We start from the raw sequence: 21,230 nt of genomic DNA on the forward strand, positions 1-21,230 counted from the left end.
AGTATCTCATTACTTGTACCCTTCAAATCTTTCAGATCCTTATTAATTGCTTTATCAATGAATTATTGAGAATTGTGGTAAAGTCTTCCACTAAAGTGTAGATTTATCAGACTGGTCATTTTTGCTTTATCTTTTCAGATATATATCAATTAAACCTTTAATAACTTCCAGATGAACTAATTTCTCATATGAAGATGAGCAGTGTCCCAATTCACTTCTGATAATATTTTTGTTTAAACTTTTTCTATGTCTAAAGTGTATCTCTTATAAACTGTATGTCATTGAGTTTTTGTTTATGTATCCACTCTGAGAATCCTGACTTTAGCTGGATGGTAAGTCCATTTAGTCTATTGTAATTATATCTGGATTATTTTGAGCCTCTAGTTTTGTATTTCTAATTTTTTCTTCTTTTAGATTGATCGACATTTCCCCCACTACATTTTCTTCTTCTTTTATAGAGATTTTCTTTCCTTTATCTACTAGCTAATTTAGAAATTTTAACTTGCATATTTAACTGAAAGTCTAAAATTAATCTTTACCACCCTATAATTAAAAATTAAATCTTTATCATCAACCATCTCCTTCCTGATTTATATGCTATTATAGCTCAAAATTTTGGATATACATCAATTTTTAACCACAAAACTTAATGTTATTGTTTCATGGAGACCTGTTTACCATTTTTATTTGTTTTAATTTCATTTTCATTTTGTTTTTCTTTTTTTTTTTTCCTTTCATTTTGTTTTTCTTACCATTTCTTCCTTTTCCTCAGACCCTCCTTCTGGGATCATTTTTATTCCTTATAATATGTACCCTTAGTTAAGTCCTATTGGTGGCAAACTTCCTTAGATTTGTTTTGTCTGTAAAGGTTTCTATTTAGTCTTCACTCCTAAAAGATCATTTTACTGGATATCTTATTTTTAGCACTTAATACATAAATATATACTGTATGGATGTTTTTATCACAACAGAATTATTTTAGTATACATGTATTTAAAAATTACATAATGGGGCACCTGGGTGGCTCAGTGGGTTGAGCCTCTGCCTTCGGCTCGGGTCATGGTCTCAGGGTCCTGGGATCGAGCCCCACATCGGGCTCTGTGCTCACCGGGGAGCCTGCTTCCTTCCCTCTCTCTGTTGCCTCTCTGCCTACTTGTGATCTCTCTCTCTCTCTCTGTCAAATAAATAAATAAAAATCTTTCCAAAAATTACATAATTATTATATTTGGTGTATAAATATATATTGTTGTATATTTTTTGTCACAGCAAAATCACTAGAAGCTTTAACATCACTAGGTAATCAAGGAAACTAAGAGTCTGTTTTCTAATTTGCTACCAAAGAGTTAAACTATTAAGAGTCTATTTTATTTTCTAGTTAAGAGTCTATTTCTAATTTGCTACCAAAAATTACTTAATTAAACCAGATTATGCTTCAGTACATCTTCCTAAATGTGGAATTAGCAAGTGATCTACTTTATAAGAACATCAGCAAATTAAAACAGCTATAAGATAACAGGTGGGATGAATTTAAGGACAGGTTATTTTGCTTTGACTATGTGAATGTACCCTAAGATCCTAGGTATCGAGAATATTTGCATGTGTGTATGTGTTTTCAGTAAATATTTCATTATTTTATTTTATTTGAGTACAGCTGACACACAATGTTACTTTAGTTTCAAGAACATTTTAAAGTCAATATTTGAAAGAGAGTGAATCAATTTTAAAAGATTATTCTTCCAAAGGTTCCAAAGTATATGTATCTAGAAAAAAGCTGTTAACTCTAACATATTTTAAAAATGCAGTAGGATAAAGAGACTGAAAACCTTGAACACCAACCTTTAAAATAGGTTTTCTCAACTCTTCTCATAAAACTTCAAAGGTCTCAGTCACTTAAATGCTCTGCTTCTGGGAGAGCAGCTACCCGGAAAGGAGGTGAGGTGCTTGCATTTACAGAGGACTGGTGAATAGGAATGCTTTAAAGCCTCAAAGGTAACCTTCTCTACCTAAAATAAAGCCCAAATCCAAACATATTAAAGCAAAGTGATGCCATAAAAGACCCTGAAGAGCCAATTTTCATCTTGAGAAAGAACAACAAAACTGGAGGCATCATGCTTTCTGATTTCAAACTATATTACAAAACTACAGTCATTAAAACAGTATGATATTGGCATAAAAACAGACACACAGATCAATGGAACAGAATTGAGAGCCCAGAATTAAACCCATACGTATACTGTTGATTAATTTATGGCAAAGGAGCCAAGAAAATATAACGGGGAAAGACACTCTCTTCAACAAATGGTGTTGGGGAAACTGGACAACCACATGCAAAAGAATGAAATTGGACCACTTTCTTACACCATACACAAAAACTTAACTCAAAATGGCTTAAAAACTTGAAGATAATGCCTAAAGTCATAAAACTCCTAGAAGAAAACATACACAGTAAACTCCTTGACGTAGGTCTTGGCAATGATTTTCTGAATCTGACAAAAAAGTAAAAGAAATAAGAGCAAAAATAAACAAGCAGGACTACATCAAACTAAAAAGCTCTCGCACGGCAAAGGAAGTCAACAACAAAATGAAAAGGCAAACTACAGAATGAAAGAAAATATTTGTAAATCACTTATCTGATAAGAGGCTAATACCTAAAATATATAAAGAACCCATACAACTTTTAAAAAAAAGAATCAATCTGATTTAAAAATGGGCAGAAGATCAGAATAAAAAAAAATAGACTACCATGTGTCAAATTGTAAGAAGAGATCATGCTGTGATGGCAAAAGATTTTGATGTTAAGGAAAATTGAGAATATTAAGAACCTGAGTAGCATTTGCTAGTGTGGCTCCAGCTTCTTATACACAATACATGTTCCACTTCTGATCAAAATGTACCAAAGAGGAATACTTCTCAATCCACTAAAATGAGAGAGCCTGGTGCAAGTGTCCTTTCAGAAACATCAATTTCCTTTTGCCACCATCAGTTCTTCACTTATTGAACACCTTAATGAATTTTAAAACCCTATATAATAATTTGAGCCAAGTATTTTCCTGGTAGTTTTGAAACCTCATTTTCTAGTTTTGTTTTTTTTTAAAGATTTTATTTATTTATTTGACAGACAGAGATCACAAGTAGGCAGAGAGGCAGGCAGAGAGAGAGGGGGAAGCAGGCTCCCCGCAGAGCAGAGAGCCCGATGTGGGGCTCTATCCCAGGACCCTGGGACCATGACCTGAGCCAAAGGCAGAGGCTTTAACCCAGTGAGCCACTCAGGTCCCCCTCATTTTCTAGTTTTTATATAAATCTCTTGGAATATTTATTAGCATCACTCATATCCCTCAGTAAGTGACTTCCCTGGGAACATGAAAATTGTAGCTTCTTATGGAATGAACTTAAATAGTTGATGCTGATCCACTCATGGAAATCTAGCCTAGAACTGCAATAACAGCTCTTACCCATAGAGAAGAATATTCACCAGTTCAGGAGCCTGACACTCCTCCAGAAGTCTCTAAGTCAGGGAGAGGGAATGGGCATGGGGAGGAAGAGGAGGCAGGAGACAGTCCCTGAGCTGGTAGATGAGATTTGGTGGGCAACTACAAAAGCCAATTAATGGAACAGCTTCTATTGCCCTGACCTTGTGTTTCCTTTCATTGGAGGCCTGCTGGCCTACATGCTTATTCCTGGGCTAACCTTTACCTGTACTTATAGATATTTCCAGAGAAAGACCAGAAAAGAAAAGCTAGAAATGAGGAAAGGGAGAAGGTGAAAACAAGTGAGTGAGGGGAAAAAAAAAAAAGTAAGATTAGTGAGCAAAGGATGAAGGAAGACAGAATAAGTAAGCATGAGAAGGAGGGAAAATAGCAGGCTTACAAGTTTAGATATATTTGAATGGATGCCAGATCTTGGTTTATTAAAAAGCTGTAAAGCAATTCAGGCACTGGAATAGCAACGGTAGATCTATGAAGTGAAGTCCAAGACGACAATGACACCTCTGTAACATCTGGAGAAAAGAGCTGCAGATCCATCTTAACTAAAACATGGGAAATATATGTACTCAGAACCACATTTGTGAAATGTCCCCAAAAGCATAATGAAGCTCTTGATGAAAACAAAGAGAGTATTACCTGGGGCATTCACTTTAATGACACCGTGTACATGAAGGAGAGAGAAGGCTCATCCGAAAGGGAAGCACAGGACCTGAGACCTGAAGGGAGGAATCCAAGAGCAGATAACTGAGGACTGGGTGGAAGAAAGATGTTCTGATGCATGGCCCTCTGCATTAAACAGATGTGCAAGCTAACAACGGTAAGTCTGAGAAGAGACAGATGGAGCGCTCTAGAAAGATAAGGGCGTTCACGGGCAGAGCCATGACAATACTCCACACAGAGGAATCCAATGACACTACATAGATGAACACTAGAGGTAGAGTTTAGTTAAAACATGAGGTATCAGATTTCAAATAAATGCATGTTTCCTCCTGTTTTCTCCATGTTGCTTTATTAGGCTGTTCTATAAATGTTTATTCAGCACATGTCATAGGCTCTGGTATGCAGCCCATCGGGCATACACCAGAAACAACAACAAAACCCCAAAGCCTCTGAGTTAACCACACACACACACACACACACACACACACACAAACACACACACACCACACACACCCCTTTTACACTTTATGGAAAAAGAGTCAGTCCCATTAGAAGTTCTCACTGACTAGGGCGCCTGGGTGCCTCAGTGGGTTGGGCCTCTGCCCTCCACTCAGGTCATGATCTCAGGGTCCTGGGATGGAGCCCCGCATCCGGCTCTCTGCTCGGTGGGGAGCCTGCTTCCCCCTCTCTCTCTATCTCTGCCTGCCTCTCTGCCTACTTGTGATCTCTCTCTGTCAAATAAATAAATAAAATATTTAAAAAAAAGAAGAAGTTCTCACTGACTAATTCAGAACGGAACCTACAATTTGTGAATCTGAAGTCCCTTGTTATAAGTAACTAGGTAAGAACAGTCCATTTGGGTGTGCTGAATACCTAGTCTAAGTAATGAGGCCTTGCAGAAACACCGAATCAAAAAATCACTCAAGAAATCACTGAGCCACTGTGTACGTGAATGAGCACTGATTGGGATCCTAAGAAATCTAACTAAATACGGAAGCCCTTGCCCCAGAGAGCTGTTCAGTCTTGCAAGGGAAACAGAGATTTATGTACCATAAAACAAAGTTTGTACTGTGATCAAGTGCCAGCTTAATTAGTCCAGACAACAATAATTATCAATTACTTGGCAGTCATACTCCTCACTCAACTTTTAGCAAACTTTAAACAAATCTGTCTTGGAGATAATGCCTTACTTAATCTAAAGGAGTATCTTGAATGTCAGGAATTCCATGTACCTTGTCATACATGAGAGAGATGTCTGGAGCAAAGGGATCATATTCTCCCCAATGACATATGATACTTAACCTACAGGCTAGAGAGAGGTTAACCCTAAGTCTCTTTTACTCTACACCCCCAATAAACCTGCTTTTTAATTGTCAATTGATTTCAGGAGTTTAGACCAGATCTGGGAGCCTCTCTAGCTTCGAGAGATATTTGCCTCTCTATGTGTGTTCTAAGGGCCTCATCATGAACATGAGGACATGCACTTAGCACAGCCAGAGACCAGAGCAAAGCCTGGGGAATCAGTCAACATATTCGTCATCATCTACCAAACAGCTGGGGGTTGGGCATAGGTTCCTGTTGCTGGTCAGATACACGAGCTGGGACTGCAGCCTTCACGTGTTCAGAAAATTAAGCAGAAACACATGCACACCCACCGGTTTTCATTTGGCTGAGGCTTCTAAGAAGCAGGTGGAAGAGCTATTTAGATTTTCCCCCAATTAATTGAGTTAGAAATTGTAGTAAATAAAGGGTTTTTTTTTTTAAAGATTTTATTTATTTATTTGACAGAGAGAGATCACAAGCAGGCAGAGAGGCAGGCAGAGAGAGAGGAGGAAGCAGGCTCCCTGCTGAGCAGTGAGCCCGATGCGGGACTCGAACCCAGGACCCTGGGATCATGACCTGAGCCGAAGGCAGCGGCTTAACCCACTGAGCCACCCAGGCGCCCCTAAATAAAGGGTTTTAAGCACATTTCCTACCTTCCCCCCGACTCCAACAGTTCCAATATCATGAAAGAGCAGCTGCTGCAGGATCCCAGGTGGCTCACAGAAGCCCAGGCTGGGCTCGTTTGCTGGGAGCACTGCGAAGGGAGCCCCAGGCAGTAAGACCTCCCATCAAAATACGTATTATGTCATATCACAGTATGAGATAGGTACTGTGCTCACTACAGTTCTACAAACACCACCATATTTGTCTCAACAGCCACATCAGAAGCTACTAATATCCCTATTTTATTTATTTTTTAAAATTTATTAATATCCCTATTTTAGATAGGAAGAAACTGTCAGTGTCTCATAGCTTATACATAACAGATCTAGAATTCACACTGTGGTCTTTCCCTGAGCCTTAACCACTCTCGTGGGAGATGCTGCAAGTGGTTACGGGGTTGACAGTGATGGCAACAGTGATAATGGTGCTCTGGAAATGGCATGTGGTACCAGAGAATCCATCACATTCAAGGTCAATAAGAAGAGAGAACTAAGATATTCAGGGTTTTTTTTTTTTTAATTTTAAATCTTTTTTTTTTTAAAAGATTGGTTTGGCTAGGCAAAATTTATACTAGTTACAGTCATTTCCGTGATTTGTACAATTATGCCTAATTAGGAGCCAGTATAATAATATTTATGTACAAGAATAAATAAGTCAGATTAACTTTGATCTTAAATTTATTTGATTATAATAGTGAGCTCTACGCATATATAATCAGACTTCACTGTTGCCCAAGTTCTAATATGCACGTGTGACACCTTACAGCATTTTATACTTTAAAAATATGCTTTCATGGGGCACCTGGGTGACCCAGTGGGTTAAGCATCTACCCTCGGCTCAGGTCATGATCCCAGAGTCCTGGGATCAAGCCCCCGCATCTGGCTCTCTGCTCAGCGGGGAGCCTGCTTCCTCCTCTCTCTCTCCGCCTGCCTCTCTGCCTACTTGTGATCTCTCCCTCTCTGTTGAATAAACAAATAAAATCTTAAAAAAAAAATTTAAAAAAAAATATGCTTTCTGAGGACATCCCCAAGTACCAGATAGTATCAGATGTTAGAGGAAAGGAGGCAGCTAATACTAATAGAATATGGTCTTGCTCTGGAGAATGTTGGAGTCTGGTCATTTCATCCTGACCCCTCCCTGAGAATTAGTTATGATTTTTACCATTCCACAGATTAAAAAACTGAGGCCGGAATATATGAAATATATCATTCATATAGTTTAGTTTTTATTCACAACTTAAAAAGTGAAGTGTATTGCTACTGAAATACTGAGATTAAACACCAAGAGAAATCGCCTCCTTATTTCAAGGAAATCAAAAGCCCAACCATTCTCTATTATTTGGGGAAATGCTGGTTTAATTCTTTTGATTAAATTCCCCAACTGCTTAGCCCAGTTAAGCTTTCAGTTGTTGGGACCTGCTTTTTGAGTGAAAATAAAGAGCCAAGTAGGGTGATAAAACCTATTCAAAACCAAGGCGCCATTACCTAACCCATGTGCCTAGACTTCTATACACCTGTCACTTGGCAAGGAGCACAATATTTTAACTAAATAAATATTTACTCTCAGCCAGGGACAGGAAAATTGTTAATAGGGATTACGTGGCTAACATTATCCAGTTTAATTCCATGGAGAGCAGAAAGGGAAAAGATGGGCATAACACTGGACCGAGAGGCCCCTAACAGGACCCCCAGAGGAAAGGGCACTAAAGCGTGTAACGAGAAACAATACTTTAGGAACATGTTTTGCATCCTTAGTCAAGAGAATGATTCGAGAAAGTGCATAAGAAGATCCTTACCGCAGGATGACCTTGTGTTGCTAAAAATACAGTGAATTCCCAGAAAGTCAAATTTCCATATTTAAAACATAGGTGAGAAAGAAATCTCCCCAAATGAAGGACAAGTTGTCTATGTTTAGGATTCTCCAAATAGTGTGGCCCATCCATTGACAGGGGTAATCAAAAATTGCTGGAGGAAAAGTCAATGAGTATTTATATCAAGAGGCTTTGCAACATAGACACTTATGAAATGACCCATCAATCTGAGCTCCTGAGGCCATGTCCATTCCAGATTCATTTCCAGTCACAAGGCCTGGTCACACTATAGCTAAGCAGAACACCAGGAATCAAAACTATGGAATAATCACAGGGCATTGTCCTTTTGTACTTTTCAAAGATAAAATAAACGTGCAATGACATTTGGAATAGCTAGTGTGCCTAACGTCAATGTTTATGCTGTTTGTTGAGACGGTATCTGTAGCTAATATTTATTGGGGATTTACTCTATGTTGGGCACTCTTCCAAGCACCTAACACAGATTAACTCATTGCATCTTTGCTACAACCATCTGAGGCAGAACTATTATCACTCACATTTAACACATGAAGAAACAGGCACAGAAGTGAAGAAACTGCCCCAAGGGCACATATTTTAATAAGAATTACTTTTTGCAAGGTGCCTGGGTGGTTCATTTGATTAAGCATCTGCCTTCAGCTCAGGTCATGATCTCAGCGTCCTGGGATTGAGCCCTGCATCAGGCTCCCTACTCAGAGGGGAGTCAGCTTCTCCCTCTCCCTCTGTGTTCTTTCTTGCTCACTCAAATAAATAAATCTTTAAAAAAAAAAATTACTTATTGGAGTGTCTGGGTGACTCAGTCAGTTAGGCATCTACCTTTGGCTTGGTTCATGATCCTGAGTTCCTGGGATGGAGTCCTGCATCGGGCTCCCTGCTCAGTGGGGAGCCTGCTTCTCCCTCTCCCACTGCTGCTCCCTACCCTCCCAACTCATCCCCCCGCCCAAATAAATAAATAAATAAAGTACCTTCGTACTGTGGAAGTATAGAAAAGTTAAATTAAATGTTATAAATTCGCCTGAAGTGACTGATATCCCTGCTATCTCAAAACAAGACTAAGCCCCCTCTTGACCCTCAGCCACTGGGGGGCACTGGATGTTAAAATGTCTTACTCATTTATGTCACCGCCAGCAACTTGGCCAGGGCCAGCAACAGAGTACTCGGTCAGTAAAAGTTGAATGGACACCCTGTTTTCTTTAACTTTCGTGATATCTGCATCTATGTGACAATTTGAAAGGGTTTTTTAAAAGGCTAGCGTGATCTGGATTCATTTTGATGATCAAGTCTATCATTTATGAAGCCTATTAATTTGTCAGCATGCCAATCTGTCTTCTCTACACTGTGATAAATGATACACTGTCTTCTTTGTTGACATTTTCATCCAAGGACTTTGATGTGTATTGTGAGCCTGATCCTACTCATAAAAATATTCATGCCTTCTAGGCAGTTTATGCACTTGAAATGGGAGGGTTCACCCATGGCTGCAAACAGGAAGGCAGCTCACAGCGTTGCTGCAGAGGTGTTTGGCTCGGGGGAAGGGTTTAAGACTTTTTTGTTTGAAGGTGTCCATTGGGCCCACCTTTCTTTGCAAATAAAGCCTGATTCACACATTTAGTTACCTGTCTGGCCCCAAAAGTGTTTAAGTTTGTGAGCCCTGCGATAATCAGGTAGCTGGGGATTCAGAGTGGACTGAATTGAAAGCTGTCATGTTCCTGGAGTTTATCATCTATGGCTCATGCTTTAGTTTGATAGGAACCTTTTTAGGTGATTGGGCAATGAAACAACTTTTTTCCCCAAGGTAGTCCTTCCATATATGCATACCTAATTCTCTTAATCTCCACGAGGAGACGTGGAGTCCCTTCACTCCTATTTTCAAGGCATCCCTGAGATAGAATCATTACTACTCTGTCTTTACAAATGGATGAACTAAAACCAAGGAAAGGGCAGACAATCCGCCTAGACAATGCCTAAAGGCATCTGACAGAAATGCTACAGAAGAGAGAAAATGCTTTAGCTCGGAGTTTACCTACTTGCCTAGTATGTTCTCTGTTATGTTTCTCATCTTAAAATCCCTCTTAGAAAGAAAGGAGGTTTGTTCAAGACATTCCTAGAGTTTATTCTTGGACTCCCCTTTTCTGGCCTGCCTAGACGGAAGAGAGGTCAGCTTAGGTGTGGATCACTGCTATCGGTCAGAACAACAGCCAATGTCCTGAATGATTGGTGATGAGGGTCACAGACAGATGACCTTCACGAGGGGCTCACACTCCTCCAGGTGTGGCTGCCCTACTCTGACTTGACCTTCTGGATTCAGCTTCCGGATCAATGCACGGTGTGGCCCGCTGGATCCCTTGTGCTGCTGTAGTACTATTTACAGTCTGGATCTGGCCCATGGCATAGAATGCCGCTGTCCAATAAATCCTCCTTACAGTGTGGACATTTATGTGCCACAGATGGAGAATTTTCCATTTCTTCCCATAGTCCCACTGACGAACTCTCTCAGCTCAGGCCCATTAGAGAACTCAACTGTGAAATTATCAGAGAGTGGATGCCGGGCCCTGAGACTGGTCTGTTAAGAAGCACGTACCTTCCAGTAAGAGCCTTTCTTATTTGCTCTACTGGGAGCCAGGCAGCTCTCCTGGGCATCCCCCCCTTTTTTGGTAGGAACGGGTCTAAGTTGGCTTTAGGAACTCTGGGCCATCTCCTTGGGATAACAGTGAGTGGTAACCTATCAACAAACATGATAACCGATAACAGACTTTTGTTGCTTGAACAGTTTTCTACTTCAGGAAGGCAACCCTTAGCTCTCACTTTGACAAAGAGTTCCCTCGTCTTCTAAAAATCTGAGACTTTCTTATTCTAACCATTGTCTCCGATTCTGAACTATGTAAAACAGAGTACGTATTAGCATCAGTCGTGACTGCAAGTGGTGCTCTTTCCAGCGCCTGAAAAGAGGTTGGCCCCCTTCTCCCATGTAGTTCAAGGCTTCCTCTCTGATCAAAGGTCGTAAGTAGATAGAGATGAGAGTTTCTGTGTCACCAGCCGCAGAGCCCGACTTCTGTGTCCTGATGCTTCCTCTGTCTGCTCAGGGCTCGCCAAGATCCCGGCAATGCTCACTGAGGCCTGCCCCTCTCAATAATGTTCCCAAACACCCTCATCCTGTTCCTGGATGAGGAACTCCTGTTCCTTCAGGAACTGGCTCTACTCAGCCATTAATGATGCTAATCATGAACGGTACCCACTGAGCTAACCATTTCACAGATCTGTATTTTGACAGAGGGAAGTCCTTGAGTCAATGCCTTATTGCAAAAGATGACTAAGAAAGACGGCCTTCTGTGCATGGGTCCTGTCGACACTGACACCAACACAGATTGTCACCCTGACACTTTCTTTCAAGCCGTGCTCCTCACCCTTGTTGGCCCCTGCAGCATAAAAACCACATATACAATGAACTCAGCGGAAAAACTGTTGATGGCCTGTGAGATTCTGCACAGCAGTTCTGGCTCTAGAGCTCTCTCCTGCCTCCTTTGTGCTCTTAAAGTAAGCCGCAGCCAGCAGCTGTCACCCCAGAGAGGATGGCTCAGAGGGAGAGACATTTCCGAATCTCTCTGCAGTCTGATTTGAAGAGGGAATGTTCACTTTCCTTCTTCTTGGGCACTGAGTCCGATAAAGGAGGTCTCAACCTCCTCAAGTGGACAAGCTGGTGTGGGTGTTGGGAGGCCTGAAATCAATAAGGAGTCCATTGCTCAATGAGGTAAAAGGGGAAAGGAAGCACGGGCAGGCCTTGTGTCTCAGTGCTTCCCCCCTCCGGGACTGTGTTCCATCCGAGAGGACAACAGCCCGGTGAGCTCCTGTGGAGTCAGCAATGTGCCCTGGGCTAGACGACAGAAGAAGAGAGGAGGCCCAGCTTTTATTTCTGAATATCAGATCTCGGAGCCGATCTGAACTTTGTTTTCTAACAATCAGGAATCAGAAATGACATAAGAAAGGGAAAAAATAATCTTGGCGCCTCACAAGGCTCCTCCCAGTAGCCGGATCGGGAGCAAGGTGCCAGCACTTTTTCCTCCCTCTCCCTGAACTGAAGAGGTGCTATGATGGCAAAACTCACCCAAGCACAGGGAACTGCAGTGGCTGGAAATGTCTTTGTCCCTAAAATACCCCACCAGCTTCTGAACAAGATGGCTTCGAGGACACCAGCCAGAAGCCTGAAGCCAGGAAGACCCGACGTGGTTCCCTGGGGAGACAGGAGGGCCTGCAGCCTCAGCATTGTGAAGATCCCACCACAGAAGCATCTGCTTCTTCCAGGTGTGACCATAAGGAGCTCTGCAAAAGCCCTGAGTCCCCAGACAGATGTGACTGAGGCAGCAAAATCCCTGGGAGGAAAAAGCAGGGCTGGCTTTATAGAAAAGCTGGTCCCAGTGCTGGGGGTGGTGGTGGGGGGGGTAGAATGGGCTCATAAAAGAAGTGGGAGGGAAGAAACAGGAGGGTGGCTTTGAAAGGAAGAGAAACAGGATCTAATAAGGAAAGGGGTCCTATGGGAAACAGTTAAGCTTTGGTAATTTTCTGAGAAGACAAAAAATAACTGTTCTCTTTGGTGGCTGCAATCCTGGGGGCCTGCCTGGCCTTTTGAAGGCTCTGACACCAACTGACTTTCCTTCTCAATCAAGCCTTTCAGTCAAACAACGTGAGATGAGCTGGTGTTTGCTTTAGTCAAGTAACTTCTCAGCACTGGGGCTGAACCAACATGGAGGCAGGGTCATAACCCTGGGGTGAAGTTTCAGGCCTGTGGCAGGGGGCACATTAGAGAAAAGGAAAATGTGGTGTTTTTTTCAACAACAAGATCCTGTCACAAGCAGGACTGACATCCTGTGCAAGAGAAACACAATGATAATACCCTGCAAAACACAGCTCGTCTCTCATTTGGGGTATTGCTGGAATTACTGTTGTCTTTCATTACACTTCTGCGAAGCCATTAAAGCAGATTCTACCTCCCTGAAGTGGGGGAGAGGAAACCTCAATTTTCTTAAATGACTCATTCAAGGTCACAGTGAGCTAGGGCTGGAATTAAGAATTCCTGCTTCTGAGTTTAATTTTTTATCTTTTATTACATTTCACTCCTACTGGATAAACCTCGTATCAAGGGTAGCTTAAAGACCTCTTCTATATAAGCTAAAGCTCATATAGAAGGGTTTATATAGATGGGGGATTGTGGAAAATGAGCTAAAATATTGGTTTCTGAAGACATGAGAACTTCACAGCCTATACATGATATTGGTAAGAAGCATTCAAAAGGATTCCAAGTAAATTAGAAAAGGATGGAGCCAGTGGCTTCTTAAACTCAAAACTCTTCAAACAGTGAGGTAAAGGAAAACCCAAATTATGAAATAAAAAATCCTTCCCAGGAAGGAGTGAAACAAATTATCACAAAACAAGCAAAAGAAGCAAATAAACACAGGGAGACATGATACGATCTATTTTGATACACTTTCTAAATAACTATCAGAGTATTTTGCTTTCCAGATAAACTCCTCGTACCCTTTTTTCAACATTTTCCCCCTCACATCCGTCCTAAGGAATCTGAGAAATAGATTTGTTTTTCTCCTAAATCAATTTTAGGAAAGGAATGAAGAATTGCTTAAAAACCCTATTTCACTGAAGTGTCCTCAACCTGCTTAAAAATCAAATCAGCCTAAGAAAAAATATGCAGAGACATCAAACATACCTTCACTTTCAATCAGTCACACCTTCTTCACCTGCGCACCTGTTCTTGGTCTCACTTCTCTTACACTGGGCTACAACACATTCCAGTATGTCCAAGTTCACAGTCACCATCACCTTGTGACCCTGGAGCTCAGCAGTCTTCAGAGCCCTCAGAACAAACCTGCTTGTGTGTCATCAGTGTCTCAGAGGTGGGAGCCACCCCCTAGTACCGACACAGCCTCTCAGACGCAAGTTCATGTCTTCAGGAGAAGGACCTAGCCGCCCCCCGGGGCACTGCCCTGGAAAGGAGGGGATATCGGGTGTCCAGCTATTCTGAGACAGCTCCTACTGAGATCAGCTCTCTGGAGCCAAGGGAAAAGAGACTGAGAAGATGGGAAGTGACACTGGGAAGCCCAGAGCATTGGGACAGTCTGAGTTTTGTCACTTTAAACATCAAACCTAATTCGGCAGGACAGCCCAGGTATCAACAACATATGCCTGGGTATCTGGGTCTGCATTCTAGCACTCCTTCCATTACTACTTGTGGCCATCCTGAAACACTGTGTTTGAAGGAAGAAGTCACTCATGTCTGCCTCCCTCCTTGAGAAAAAGCAACCAAAAGCAAACCAGGGCATCATGCAGATGTCACGTAAATGGACTCTGCTGAGGGGAGAGGCAAGGAGGGAACCACCACGTGCATGTTCACTGACCTCCCAACCTGGGACAACGTGCCCTGGAGGGACTTGGGGACATGGGCTCACCTTAGTGCCACAGCACATATTCAGGAATTCGTCCCGGTCAGACTCCAGGGAGGACCCCAGACCAGGTTGGCAGTCTTGATTCTTAGCCCAAGTGCCTTCTCTCGTACCTCGAGAGCTGCAAATTTAGACGGGGGGAAACCTTCCACAAGGAGGGCTGGGGTGGGCATCTCTGACCTGTCTTTAATTGAAACTAATAGAAACGAACATCTACCTCACTTTGAGTTCTGTTTCAATTAACTTTGTGGTGGAGAGGGGGTTGGCAAGGAGAAGGCTGTGGTATTTTTAAAAACAGTAAGCTGAGGTTTGGAGCTCTTTCTTCCTTTCTTTCCTTTTCAATGGATGCTGTAGCCACAGGGAAAGAAATCGGGGGCGGAGAAAACAGCTACTCCCTGGCACTCTCAGAGCGGGGTGCGGTGCCAGCCGCTCCAACCGTCTGGAGACGGGGTAATTGTCACTCCTCTCGCTGTAACTTCTTGCTTTCAGATGAGTGGCTGGCAGGTTTATCTGCTTCTGAGCAGCTTCGAACCACGTCAGTGACACTGACGACGTCAGCAAGAGCAGTCGGAAGGCAGGATGATGCCACTGCCAGCAGCAGTGGGAGGGAAAATTTTTGCCTTAAAGAAAATTCTTAGGCTATCTGTCTGGCTGACTCTCTCTCTCATTGACTGAAATAACTGCTGGTGATTCCAGAAGGCCAGAAGGGATATGTAGTTTTACACTGCCATTTTAAGGTCTGGGGTACAAAAGCATTTAATTGACACGATGTGCTGACATTTCCAAGCCCCTTGTGTGGGCACTGCCCCTACTTAGGAGAAGATGGGCTTGAAATGTATCAGAGGACGCAACCTACAGGAACACCACCTCTTAGCAAGTGTCTCCAGCCCCAGTACGCACACCTATGGTGATCACTGCAGTAAGCCTGGCCCATTTCATGTTACCGATCATCCCAGCTGCTTTTATTTTTGTCGCTCTCACAATAAACAGGATACTAGAACCACCGACAGCTTGACAAGGATCCTCAACGCAGTGCTATTCTTTGGTCTATTTTGTAAAAGTAGGTTTAAAAGCCTCCGCTGTCCAGAATGGCAGCCCTCTAAAGTTCTCGGTTGCAAAGATAAGGTTCTTTTCCATCATCAAATACCAAACACCTTAAATGTTAGGACAAGGAGGCATTCCATGACCGACACATGGCCAAAATGCTTTAAAAGATATTCTCTGGGGAAAAGCAAGAGACCCTAAGGCAAAGGTGGGTGGGGGAGTTCAAACTGCAATAGCTTCTCCAACCCAGGCATATTCGAAGGTGAGAAAACCCCACTTCAAGCACAGCCCTGTGATTGCTGACTCCCTTAAAAGCAGCAGGATAAAGTCAAAATTCTGTGCAAATCAAAATTTATGGTGACGGGGTTTGCAGAAATAGTTGTGTCTAATTCATGGATATGGAGACAGTGTCACAGGTCAGAAAGCAGCAGTTCTCATGGCAATATATTGGGAAGACCAGAGCCTCTGGAGTAGCGCTTCACGCCAGCCGTTGGTGGGCATCTAAGTTAGCATTATGTAATGACAATCATCAGCAACTTGCTGGGTGGCCCCGGCCAACTCACTCGATTTCCTATGCCTCAGTTTCATCACCTATCCGTCACCCCAAGAAACCAGAGATGAAGATGCCCGCAGGGTTACTGAAGAACGCACCTAGGAAACACTCCAGGTGATGACTAGGAGCAATAATAATGCCACATGGGGAGTCACCTGCCCCTATGGTCGCTTCCATCTCTCCCTGGAAGCCATGACTGATAGGCAGTATCTCTGCAACAGAGATTCTTAACCTGGGTCCTCGAACCCTGAATGGGCCATGGGTGGGCTTTAAAAAAGAGCCCAGTTACTCTAATCTCTGGGACAGGGCACCCATAACATACAGAATTTAAGAACCACTGCTCTACCCTAAGCTTTGGTTACAGGGGTACCAAAAAACACTTACACTGCCTGATGGAGAGAAGAAGTCAGGAATGGTGACCACAGAAGCCAAGAAAAACACAAACAAAACCACCAGGCTTTCACGTCAACCCTGAGTCATCAATTCCACACTGACCCAATCCGTCAGAAGGGGATTTCATCAGTCAGTAATGCCTAGAAGACTGTTACTAATAAGCAGAAGAAACAACTGATCAAGGAGGGCACAAGGCAGGAAGTACCTGGTGTCACCCATCCAATATCAAGGACACCTGTTGGAAGGAAAGCTTAGGGATTCCACAGGGCTTCTGGAAGAACAGGCAGCTTTACAACAAAAAGGCTATAAGGAGTAGCGAGGGTGAAGCCATCCTGAGCTCTTGAGTGCAGAGTGAGAGATAAGGAGGGGGGTCTGGGTGCAGGATGAAGAAATAGATAATTCTGTCATATCAGAAGGTCATATCAGAAGGGTGGCACGTCCCTCTGTATCTCCCAAATGAGACCCAAGTTCCAGCCCTGACAGAGGAACCATGTTTAGAAGAGAAAGTCGAAGGTTTTAGAGAAGGGGAGGGCATGGTGTAAAAGAGCCACAAGACCTAAACTGTGATCTTCAGAGACCAGGTCAGAAGGGGGCACTTAAAGAGAAGGAGACAGGGAGAGAAGGAATTTCATCCTAATTCCTGAGAGCTAAACAGCGCATATAAAATGATCTAACACTTAGAGAGCAATTTACAGTTTACAAAACATTATGACATTCACTATCTCATTTAATCCTTATCACCCTGAAACGCTGGTTATATTTTCTCCATTTTACACAAGAGGAAACTGAGGTTAGGAAGGACGGATTATGCGACTTGCTCAAGGTCACCTGGCTGAAATCGAAGCTGGAACGCACCCCCAATGCCCTCCCACGCTTCCCTGTTGTCTTCCACCTTGAAAGGTTTTCCATTAACTCCTAAGGGGCAAGGTTGATGTGACTACAACAGATCCCCGCCCCCCAGCCACTTGCCCTAAAATCTGGGGCGGAGCAGCGCCCTCCGGTGCCAGGAAGGGGACCTGAGTGACGCGGAGCCAGAGACCGGGGTTTCCCCCGTCCGGCGGGGCTCGAGGGGAGCAAGCGGCAGAAGCCACGGCTCTTACACTCGGGGCAGTCAAGTAACGCTCCAGCAGCAGCTGCCGGCTTGGGGCTTAACGTGCGAGGGGCAGCGTTGGGTGAAGTCCCTTCCGAGCGATCCCAGGACCGGGACCGAACGCCAGCGCCCGCTTCTAGCACTCGGCTCCCCACGCTCGCCCCTGTCCCGCTGGTTCTTTCAGGCGGTTCCCCAGCGCACGGGGGCACCTCCCTGTGGTGGAGTGCTGGGGGGGTGAAAGCGCGGACCGACTCTGGGGCGAGCTCTTCCACTTCTGATCCTCCAGGTCAGGGCAACCGCGAACAAACCCTGGCTGGAAGTTTGGGCGTCAAAGGTTTCAGATCAAGTAGCAAGTTGCCCGTAGAGCCTTGGAGGTGGAGGTGGGGGTCTGGGGTGGGGGCGGCGTTAGGGGAAGAAGGGACAGGCTAGAGAAGGTGTCCCTTCCCACGCAGCCCCTGACGGCCCCGCGGGTGGGTGGCTGGTCCGCCTCTGCAGCCGGCGGGTGCGGAGAACGCGCCGGGCACCGGCACCCGGCAGCGGGCACCCGGCGCAGCGCAGCCCCTCCTCGCCCGGCTCCGCGCTCCTCCCCACCTGCCCGCCGCCTCGCCCCCGCCGCGGAGACTCACAGTCCGCAGGAACTGGATCTCGTCCTCGCCTCCTTCTCCTCCTTCGGCCATGGCTCCCGAGGCGTCGGTGGTGCCCCAGCCTCGGGCGCCTCTGCTTCCCCCGGCAGCCGCTCGGCGTGCGCTGGCTGCTGCTGCGCTCTTTCTCCTCCTCTTCCTCCTCCTCCGGCTCCTGGCTCAGCCTCAGCAGCGCCGAGCTAATCCCCGACCATATAGGGAGCTGGGCTAACACTCCACTGCACTGCAGAGCGCCAACGCCAACCAAGCAGCCCGCCTACCCCTCTCGCCTCTCGCCCCAGCCAAGTGCGCGGCGACCGCGGGCCGGGCAGAGAGTGCAGCGCCCGGCGCGCCGAGCGGGCGGGGGCGGCGCAGGGACCCGGGGGTGGGGTGCAGTGGGGCCTCCCCCGCACACCACCGCACCGCGCCGCACACCCAGCCGAGGCGCGCGCTCCGCAGCGACGAGAGGGTGCCCCCTACCCTGCTCCGATTCACAAACAAAGGCCAGTGGCTTAGCTTCAAGCATACTGAGATTGGGCTTCAGAGCCCTCTCACTGTGCCCACTTTGCTGTCGTGTGTGTGTGTGTGTGTGTGTGTGTGTGTGTGTGTGTGTGTACGCGCGCGCTTGTGTGCGTGTATGTTTGTGTTTGGGACCGGAATACCTTGCTCCGTCCGACCCCAGTGCCTTGTTCCGACCCACAACCGAGGAAGGCTGAGAGGGGTGTGCCTGTGTTTTAAAGAGCGGCTGGGAGAACCCGTGCAGTGAGGATGGAGGGGGACTGTCCTTTCCTAACAAAGTTTGCAACTCCCTGGAGAGCCCTTTTCTCACCTTAAAAGAGCCCTTTCCCCTCTTCAAATCTAGTCAATACGTTTTACTAACCCCTTTCGACTCTATTGTTGCCGGACAGAATAACAGCTCCCTGTACCTCAGGAAGCTTCTGGGGCTCCCCATTCCATTCGAAATTCAGAGGCCAGGTGGCATCAGAACGCTTCTCTTTTGCAGACCCCTCCCCCCGTCTAAACTTTAGGGTGCAGCCCTGTGGACTCTAAAAGGGATAGAGGAGTATATACAGTGAGACCCCCTTCTGGGTCCTTGGGCTGCTGACATCCCATCCAGCCTTGGGTGGTTTTCCAGGGCTGGGGACTGTAGGATTGTTCCTTGCTGAAGGTGAGGGTACAGGGTGCCACCATCTGTCAGGAAGCTCCAGGGCAAGAGAAGTATTCAAGGGAGGGGGATACTAGGAAGAGAGGTAATACTGGGATGACGAGTAATCCAGAAGATGTATGGGCGACAATTTGGGTCTGATGGTAACAGAGGACATGGGAAACCGAATTGATTCCATAGTTGCTTTGTGGATGAGCTCTCTCTTGGTTCTGCCTTAAAGACCTTTGCTGAGCTCTAGTCCCACATTTTCTACTGGACATCAGAAATGTTAAGAAAAATAAAAATGCTAAGAAAAATCACGTGTTTTTTATATTGTACTCAAACTGCTTCCTTCTAGAGCTGCATCTTGGCCCTAGTGCCTCCTCCTAGAAGCCTGCCTAAAATATGTCAAACCATCTGCACATTGTGGCCCTTCACATATTGGAGGGCACCTGTCATGCTCGCTTCTGTGACCCACAGTCCACTCTTCCTTTCTTCTGGCTAAGGGTCCTCTTCCTCTCACCATTACAGGCTGCATGGTTTTCAGAGACTACATCACCTTTAACGGCCTTGTTGTTAGCATTCCAGTTTGTTTTCTCCTCCTAAATTGCAGCATTCTCCTCCCTGGTTTTGGACAGTCTGTGCTTGCTGCCTAATAGGGGATTGGCGTTAAAGCAGCACCAGTGGTACCTATGAGTTTTACATTTAACTAGAATGTCTAGGCTTGTTTTTTCCTTTTCTCCCTCCATGAGCCAAAGTGAAGTCTTTGCCATTTTGGCCATGTCCAAGTACTTACGTACCAACTTTAAAAAATAGTTCTTCTTATAATAATTCATTTTATTAGTTTCTGTCTACATGTGGTCCTTTAAGATATTTGTGGATCTATATTGTGCCATCCAAAGTGTAAATTATCATTAAACTATGTGATGGCATACCTTTGGCATACCACTGGACCCCTTCTCGGGTTCATTTTATACTTTGTTTATGATTACTTAATAGGTAAAGAAGCTTCCTAAATATATTATTTTGCAGCCCAAATTTCTTCTCGTTCATGAGGAGATTACACAAGCTTTTTTCACATCTTTACCAAAATCAAGATCCATGCGGTGGGATACTATTTGCTTTATCCAATAACTCCACCACAAAAAAGGAAGTGGAAAAGGAGCATATAACACCATTATACATCTACTTGGATTCCTGGTGATCCTTGCATTTCTTTGGTGTGCTCAAACACGAGCTGTTGAATTACCCACTCTAGGATTTATTCTGGGGCTCAGCCTGTAGTTCCTCACCGTGTGGTTCCATCTTAAAGCGGGGGGAGACAGAGACATTCTATGTGAAATCCTCTTTCATTCTCTAAGATTTTCCCCAAATTCAGCAGTAATGATGCTGTACTCAGGTGATGAAATTACATCACCATATTAGAGCTCAATTCATCCAGGCCTGCAGAGGTAACATTGACTATGACAGCCAACGTCCTTGACCTCAGGGGATAGCTGAAAGAGTGGGAAGAAAGGAAAGTAGGACAGGTAGGATAGGTAGGTAGGTAAGTAGATAGGAAGATTACAGACCCTAGGCTTTGATGTTTGTTTTGTCATTAGGCCTCCCATCAAGTCTAGGACAGAATCAACTAAGATTAGGTTACTTGCTTAAATTTAAACATCTGGTCTGTGGCAGAGCTGGCATCCGGGCCTGGATTGCCTAACTCCAAGACTAATACTTTTCAGTACATTTTACAGTATACCACCTTGCTTCTAGGACAGCAGGTCACATTCATACCCCCCTATCCATGCCCCCCACATATTGGCCTTTCTCCTCCGTGGCCTGTATTTTAAATTGAGTCTCCTCTCAACCGGGGATTCTTTGTAGAAGACCAAGGACTGGGACGTAGGTCTTAGAGGATACAGCAGCTACTATAGTCTACTTGGAAAAACAGGCCTCCCAGATTTTAAACCCT

General features: G+C 44.6%; 1 protein-coding gene across 1 annotated transcript in view; it reads right to left on the minus strand.

Moving 5' to 3' along the window:
- The window catches only part of RYR3 (ryanodine receptor 3), a 517,407-nt gene extending 499,114 nt beyond the window's left edge, over window positions 1-18,293 (minus strand). Inside the window, exon 1 of the mRNA XM_047736987.1 lies at window positions 18,136-18,293. Within this exon, the coding sequence (XP_047592943.1) occupies window positions 18,136-18,186 (51 nt within the window). The 5' untranslated portion in view covers window positions 18,187-18,293. The remainder of the gene's footprint in view (window positions 1-18,135) is intronic.
- Between the last annotated feature and the right edge of the window lie 2,937 nt (window positions 18,294-21,230).

This window comes from Lutra lutra, chromosome 7, assembly GCF_902655055.1.
Source record: "Lutra lutra chromosome 7, mLutLut1.2, whole genome shotgun sequence".
Taxonomy (NCBI): Eukaryota; Metazoa; Chordata; class Mammalia; order Carnivora; family Mustelidae; genus Lutra; species Lutra lutra.